The sequence below is a fragment of the Cannabis sativa genome, chromosome X (genome assembly GCF_029168945.1).
Source record: "Cannabis sativa cultivar Pink pepper isolate KNU-18-1 chromosome X, ASM2916894v1, whole genome shotgun sequence".
In the NCBI taxonomy this organism is placed as follows: Eukaryota; Viridiplantae; Streptophyta; class Magnoliopsida; order Rosales; family Cannabaceae; genus Cannabis; species Cannabis sativa.
Window position 1 is genome coordinate 54,687,520 of NC_083610.1, and position 7,408 is coordinate 54,694,927.

Here is a 7,408-nt window from a genome sequence, read left to right on the forward strand (position 1 = left end):
AATGAATAATGGAAGAGGTAATTCGAATGATTGCTCTCTAGGCTCTATTTATAGATCATAGAAACCAAAGAGGCAACCACAAGTTCGAATTAGCAGCTGTACAAAAACTTTCCAAAAGAAACACGATCTGCTACATCAGATTCGGATGCTGACGAAGCAGATCTGCCCAGAAACGGGAAACTTACTAAAATCGGGTCCGATCTTCTTTCAATGCTTGATTCCTGCCAAAAACAGATTAGATATTCTGATTGTATCAAGATACAATCGAAATTAATAAGGAAAAAGCAATAATCACTACTACAATATGGGCCTTTAGCTTCCCTTTTTTTAACCCATTTTATAAAAAGGGAAGCTAAAGGGTGTGAGAACACCCACCAGATTCGAAATTGACATTTAGAGGCGGTTTTTTGGTAAAAACCGTAGGTATATATATTACTAAACCCTATCCCGTCGGTTGAAAATTGGGATTTTTTAAGGGTTTTTGGGAGACCCTATGCCGTCGGTTCCTAGCACAGAACCGACGGCATAGGTGCACACTTTATTGACACGTGTGCACCTATGCCGTCGGTTCTGTGCTAGGAACCGACGGCATAGGGTCTCCCCTCTATAACCCTCTGCATCGTCTTCTTCTTCCTCACTTCTTCTTCTCCAGCCTACCCAGCCACTTACAGCAAAGAGAAACCCACGAAAAACCCACGAAAACCCTCGCCAACCACCTCTAAAAACCCACATATCTCTCTCATTTCTTCACCATTTCACCTCATTTTTGTCTTAAAAGTTTCTATTTTCAATATCTAATCCCATACACTAAAAAAGTTTTGTTTTTTCACCCATTTACACTGTACCCGAACCTATTTTAAAAAAAGGTGGTGGTTTAACTCCGACCACCGCTTTTAGCGGAGAAATCGTTCAATCTCAACGTTCATTAAGGTATAAATATGAATTATGTTCATTTTATTAATGTACATTGGTATTATTTCGTTTTTGTAAATTTTTTTTAGGATTTTTTCAATTTATTAATATTATATTGTGTGTGCTATAGGTGGCCGGATTTTTGGTCGCAATTTGTCGCCGGATTGCGTTTATAAGGTAAATATTTATTTACTTGATATATAATATATATGTATATATTTTGTATTTTATTATTGAATATGTGTTTATATATATGTTGTGTGTATATATATTGTGTATATACTATTTGTGTATTTTGTGTATTTGTATTGTATATATATTTGTTGTGAATGAGAATGAGAGGTAGTAGGAATTTAATTAGTTTAGAGTTAAAGTTTTTAAAATAATGGTAGTGTGATATTTAGTTGATTATATATGTATATATATATGTATATGTTATTTTTAAAAAAAATATGGAAATTAGTAACTAGTAACTTGCTACTTTGTTTAATAACTAGTAAGTAATTTAATAATTAAAATTTTAATTTGGTTGTATATTGCATTATGTTATAGGTTGTGTGCTAATATTTGAGAGTCGATCGACATATTTCGGTGTTGATCGGATTTGCAATAGGTATATCCATCCGCTAACCTTTTGTTAGTATAATTAATTATCAATGTATGCTTAGTTGAGTTTGAATATCTTAAATATTCATCTGTAGTGAAGTAGGTTCTGCGAATACATGTACTGCGGTTGGATTGGTGGATAAATTTTGTATTGTTTATGTTAGTTTCTTTGTTCTGTATTGTTATATTTGTTCTGTTTGTTACTTTAGGCACTTTTAAAAATTTTGGGAACGTCCAATTACAGCCGTTATGCTGCCAAAATTTCGGTAGAATTTGGATCAAATTTTGGTAGAATTTAGTGTTATTAGTAGCATGATATTCAATTTTGTTTGTTAATGGTGTAGATATGGCCAACTCGAGTTCGGGATCTGATTCAGACCCAGAGGCAGAGTGTCCAACCACAATACCTACACGAGGGCCGACGCAAATGAATGAAATATCCAAACTAATGGATCAGGGCAAAAGAGTGGCCCTCGAAGTTAATGATAAAGGTCAATACTGTGGAAAAAGCTATGCGAAGCTCGTATCCACTCTAGGAGTCAGATGTCGGCAGACAATAGGGTTGGCTTATAAAAACTGGAAAGAAGTCAACCCGACTCTGAAAAATAAAGTTTGGAAAGACATTCAGGTAAGCTATTATTTGTTAGAATTTTGATTTGTTTTTCTATTACTCCAAATGTTGACTCTAACCTGTTTGTTTTCCTTCAAAATAGACGGGGTTCATTGTGCCGGACACCTTCAAACATGATTGTCTCATCCTAGCTGGGAAGTTAATGAAAGACTTCAAGAATAGGATGACAAAAGACATCATAATGCCCGCGTTGAAAGAGAATGATCTGGGACGACTGGCACAAGTCCCTGAAAAGCACCCCGAGATCGACGCTGCTGATTGGTGCAAATTTGTTGAAAGTCGACTAACTCCTGAATTTCTGGTACGCTAATTATATTAACACTAAGATAAACTCTTAAATACAAGTACATGTATCTAATGTATTTTTTTGGCATTGTAGGAATTGAGTAAGGTGCAACGTGAACGTTCCTCAAAAATTCAATCCAGACATCGAAGTGGTCGGAGTGGAATGGTGAACGTACGGGAAGTTGTGGTAAGTAATACTTAAAATTTAATGTGCTATAATGTGCTATACAATTTAATTGGTACTCATTTCATTGTTATAACGTTATGTAGAAAAAGGACCTCGAAGTTGCAGATCCCCCCCGCCACCGTGTTTGGATTAAATCTCGCACCAAGAGTAGAAAACTTGTCACTAATTACGACAAGGAAATTGCAGAGAAGATAGTAAGTATATATTAATCCTTAATTGAGTTCTACTCATGAGTTAGTGTATATAATTCATATACTAATTGCTTGAATATATGCGTGCATTAGGCTCAATTAGAAGAGAAGCTTAGTCAGGGACAAATTTAGGTCCAGGGCCAAAACGATATCCTGACGCAGGCGCTCGGGACACCAGAGCTTCCTGGACGTGTCAAGGCTGCTGGGTATGCTATTACTTCAAATGTTATTTATTTAGTTACACAAATAAAATCGTTGCTAATTTGCTTTTTATGATTTGTAGGTTCCTGACCAGGGCATCTCAACTGTTCGGCAGGAAGAAAAGGGAAGTGTCTGATGTTGTGGCTCGGCAAGCGAAGGAGATTGAAAAATTAAAAGCCGAAGTCCAATCCCTTAAGCAGCAGAGGAACGCTGCCAAACAAGAGGAAGAAGGAGAGGTGGCTGGTGAGGCGTATGTTCCACAACCATACGCTCCTCAGGATGAGGTACAACCACAAATTTATGCTGAGGAGTTTATTTCCCTCAACGACCAAGGTATCCTATACAATTTTGATGACCATGCGGCCCTTAATCAGCAAGTACATCTCTGCTCTGACAACATCGACAATATTGTGGCCCGAGGGTATTTGTACGAGCATGTGGGTACGATCAAAGTTCACTGCCAGGATTACGATGATTCACATGCCCGGATCATGGTTTCGGAAATCCTGCAAGAGGACGCTGAAATCCCAGTCCCAATTGAAGAGTGCAGATATGTTAGGGACGTATACCAGATGTTCCTTCCTTGGCCTAAACACTTAATTTTAACAACCGAGGTAACTTCTCAACTCAAATTAATTATTAATGATTAGTGGAGTTTGAATATCTTAAATATTCATCCGTAGTGAAGTAGGTTCTGCGAATATATGTGCTGCGGTGGGATGGATGAAAAAACTACTGTTATATATGTGTTATTTGTCATTATACAGCTATGTTCAAAATTTTTGGGGTCATTCAATTACAACCGTTATCTTTCTTAGAAATTTCGGTAGAATTTGGATTTAATTTGATATATATATATATTATGTTCTGTTTTGTTTAGGGTCCACTCGCTCAACCGCCCTCAAGACGTGATGCGTCAAAGGGGAAAGCTCCGATGCTTTCTCCACAAGGCCGTGGTGCACGGGAAGATGACTTGTTCACGGAAGAGAAGATGGCGTTGATCCCTAATTCGCTAAAATGGATGATTCATGAATTCCTAAGGCTCAAAGATAAACGTGATATAATCACAATTCCTATCCCCCGAGGATTCATTGCACCGCGTACCCAGATCACGTTATCTGGAGAGGATTTGCAGCAGGTTGCTACGTGTGACTACATCGGCAACCAGGGAATGCTGTTTGGAATGATGTATACTCTTCTTTAATCTAATTAACCTTATATCAAATTATAGTTAAATTATTATAAGGCACTAACACTTTTTTTGGCAGGCACATATGGGAGAGCATCAACGGTCTGAGAAAAATTTTCAGGTTTTACGACCCAGAGCTTCTCACATGGCATGGGATCAACGATGAAGAACAGAGTCAGTCTTTTGACGATGCGGCAAGACGATTGGCTAATTGGTTATCATTAATGAACAACAACCACCAAATGTTCTTTATTCCTTGGAATATCGGGTAAACTTTATTAAATTCTTTAGTGCTAATTGTTCATTTCTATATTATGTCTTCAAATTATTTTTATACTATCTTACTTATATTCCAATATAATTTTCAAGGATGCATTGGACGCTAGTGGTGGTTGCGCCAAGGAAAATTATCCATTTAAACCCTGTAAAAGGCTGCCCAATTCCCGAAGTAATAGAACAAATGATCGGAAGGTAATAATTTAATGACTTCTTATGTAACGACTTTAAATTAACTAACGAATTGAAATGCTAATATAATTTTCCCAAACAGGGCATTCATGTATATAGGGAACGCACATGAGTATCTTGGCCAGTGGCAAGGAATTAACCAAGCAAACTGTCCAAGACAACCTAAAAGCCAAGAATGCGGATTTTATGTTTTGAAATATATCACTGACATCGTCGCACGTGCCAACCCCAGCCGTTACATACAAGATCAAAAAGCTGTAAGTTTTAATTATTGATTATAGTATATAAATTCTATAATAATAAATATATAATATACATATACATAAACTAATATAAATTTTTAATTTTTTAACAGTTTGGGGGTAAGAAGCAATACGATCCAAAAACAGAATTGTTACCACTACAGCGAAAGTGGATCGAACAATTGATGGCGGTGATTCACGGTGACGATTGAGGTTGAAAGGTCGAAGAATTTTTCTTCATTATGTAATTTTTATAGATTAACTTGTAGTTAGATTTATTAACTTTAATATTTTTAACTAATTTTACATTAGTGTTTGTGTAATATTTAATTACTTTTATGAAATTAAATTATGTATTTTACCCAAATTTAAATAATATTTGATTCACATTTTAAAAAATAAATATGTAATTTATATTAAATAAAATAATATATAAAATTATTAAATATATAATTAAAATGAAATTAAAATTATATAATTAAATAAAAAAAAATTTAAAAAAACTGAAAATCGCTTGCTTTTGGCGTCGGTTGGTAATTCCCCTATGGCGTCGGTTATTAGCTCATAACCGACGCCATAGGTACCCCTATGGCGTCGGTTATAAGCTAATAACCGACGCCATAGGGGTACCTATGGCGTCGGTTCATATAAACCCTTTAGCGTCGCCCTGATCAGCGTCGGTAGCGAATTTCGCGAAAACCGACGCTGAAAGGGCTAAAAAACCGCCTCTAAAGGGGGTTTTTGTAGTAGTGAATCAAAGTTTTCCTAAAAAAGACAACTTTCCAAAAGAGAATTCCTTCTCTTTTAAGAAGTTTTCAACAAAGGAAAGTTCAGCTGAAAGTGCAACTTTCCAAACAAGGAAAATGGCAACTAATAACCGAATAAAAGAGGTAAGATTTCGAAAATGAATGCAAAGCAATCTTACCATAAAAGGAAAAATTATTTTGTCAACTAACTTGCCAAAAAAGGACTTTACAATCTCCCCCTTTGGCACTTTAGATGAACAAAATAATTTTTAACACAAAGTACCTGCAAGTTAAAGTTAGCAAGACAAATAACTACTCCCCCTGAGTAACACAATCGAAAACCAACAATAACCAAAGAAACATGCTAACTTTTAAACCAAATAGTTCACAAGGACTCAACACAACTCCCCTTGGAAAAAGGGTCTAGAGTTGATAAAAACAAATTGAATGCTCAATAAAATGCACATTAATTAAGAAATATTTTGACAACTTAATTGCCAAAAAAGGACCTAACAATCTCCCCCTTTGGCACTTTAGATAATCAAAATATTATTAATTAACAAACACCTACAAAACAAAGTTAGCAAAATAAACATAAAAACTCCCCCTGAGAAGCACAACATTAAACCAAAATAAACAGCTAACTTTGACCAAAGATGAACACAAACACAAACCTCAACTCCCCCTAGACAGTTGAGTATACAATTACTCCCCCTTTTTGTTTATCTATAAGGGCCAAAGACAAAAAGAAATGAAAATATAGAAATATGTCCAACAAAAACAAAAAGAAAGAAAACTTATGCCCCATAAAGCTTGATCAAGAAGAGCATTTGAGGGGGCTTGTTTAGATTCCACCATTTTCCTTTTTGGGATGCCCTAGGTTCTTTGTTCTCACCATTTTGATCTGAAAGAGACAATGAACAGCAAACAAGCAAGAGAGACAAAGAAAAGGAATCGGGTAGGTGGTGAGAGTGAATGACAAAAATTGGTTGAAATAAACATGGGAGAGTTTAGCAAAAAGAAAACCAATTTCAACATATTTGAGAAACCACCAGCCCACGATTACAAAAGGAAACTGCCCACTCCTTGCAACTTCTTTCCCTTTTTTTTTAAAAAAAAAAATAAAAGGAAACTAGAATTACCAACAATATTTCCAAAAGTAAGTCAATCTTTCAAGATTAAAGACACATTACCATATAAAAGATCAATCTTTAAATGGAAACATATCAAAAATAAATCAAGGAAGAATAAATGTTGATACTTACCATTTATGCACAAGATTTTTTTAACCCATGAAGCAAGTCACACGCCTCCCTCCTTTTTTTTTTTTTACATTAAAACCGAAAATAAAATATAATGTGTACAATAAGTATATGTGATTCGAATCAAGCAAAGAGATCAAATATCATTGACAATTGACAAAATACATGTTATGCTTTTAAGGAAAGTAACTAATTAGTATCTCATGAAATAATCATACTTAATTGATGTTGAGGAAAGAGATATGCATGTTACTGAAAATTGTGAACCAGGATTATCAATTTAATTTTAATAGAGGAGACTTACAGATTTGAACACACTTGTCAGACATACGTGTGTGCAGTGAAAATAGGATCATTGTCCTTGGCAAGATTTTTCATTTTCGCCTTTTTCAATTTGATCCCGCAACTGGATGCTTTCACACCATACTGAAGGTAGCCCTTTTCTATGGTAGTGCATCCTCATCATAGTTGCTAATTACAATGTTCCA

General features: G+C 35.3%; 2 protein-coding genes across 3 annotated transcripts; both read left to right on the plus strand.

Moving 5' to 3' along the window:
- The first annotated feature begins 658 nt into the window (after positions 1–658).
- LOC115698679 (uncharacterized) lies at positions 659–3,218 on the plus strand. Of its 2 annotated transcripts, XM_061106485.1 has the most exons (8): positions 659–930; positions 1,043–1,089; positions 1,465–1,525; positions 1,863–2,146; positions 2,232–2,450; positions 2,529–2,621; positions 2,705–2,815; positions 2,906–3,218. In XM_061106485.1, exons 4-8 carry the CDS (start codon positions 1,865–1,867, stop codon positions 2,942–2,944), a joined length of 744 nt encoding a protein of 247 aa, XP_060962468.1. In that variant the 5' UTR covers positions 659–930; positions 1,043–1,089; positions 1,465–1,525; positions 1,863–1,864; the 3' UTR covers positions 2,945–3,218. The 2 variants fall into 2 exon arrangements, with proteins under 2 accessions (XP_060962468.1, XP_060962469.1); XM_061106486.1 differs by lacking the exon at positions 1,465–1,525.
- Positions 3,219–4,358: 1,140 nt separating this feature from the next.
- LOC133032523 (uncharacterized) lies at positions 4,359–5,583 on the plus strand. The gene is made up of 4 exons (XM_061106495.1): positions 4,359–4,470; positions 4,572–4,673; positions 4,753–4,927; positions 5,026–5,583. The coding sequence occupies exons 1-4, from the start codon at positions 4,427–4,429 to the stop codon at positions 5,122–5,124; spliced, it is 420 nt and encodes a 139-aa protein (XP_060962478.1). The 5' UTR covers positions 4,359–4,426; the 3' UTR covers positions 5,125–5,583.
- Positions 5,584–7,408: the final 1,825 nt, after the last annotated feature.

Bases quoted from the DNA above. Each gene is read 5' to 3' on its own strand.
- LOC115698679 (XM_061106485.1), top strand. From the start codon at position 1,865: ATGGCCAACTCGAGTTCGGGATCTGATTCAGACCCAGAGGCAGAGTGT. The intron at 2,147-2,231 runs GTAAGCTATTAT...CCTTCAAAATAG, and splicing joins AAGTTTGGAAAGACATTCAG to ACGGGGTTCATTGTGCCGGA. The intron at 2,451-2,528 runs GTACGCTAATTA...TTGGCATTGTAG, and splicing joins GACTAACTCCTGAATTTCTG to GAATTGAGTAAGGTGCAACG.
- LOC133032523 (XM_061106495.1), top strand. From the start codon at position 4,427: ATGAACAACAACCACCAAATGTTCTTTATTCCTTGGAATATCGG. The intron at 4,471-4,571 runs GTAAACTTTATT...ATAATTTTCAAG, and splicing joins TTTATTCCTTGGAATATCGG to GATGCATTGGACGCTAGTGG. The intron at 4,674-4,752 runs GTAATAATTTAA...TTTCCCAAACAG, and splicing joins ATAGAACAAATGATCGGAAG to GGCATTCATGTATATAGGGA.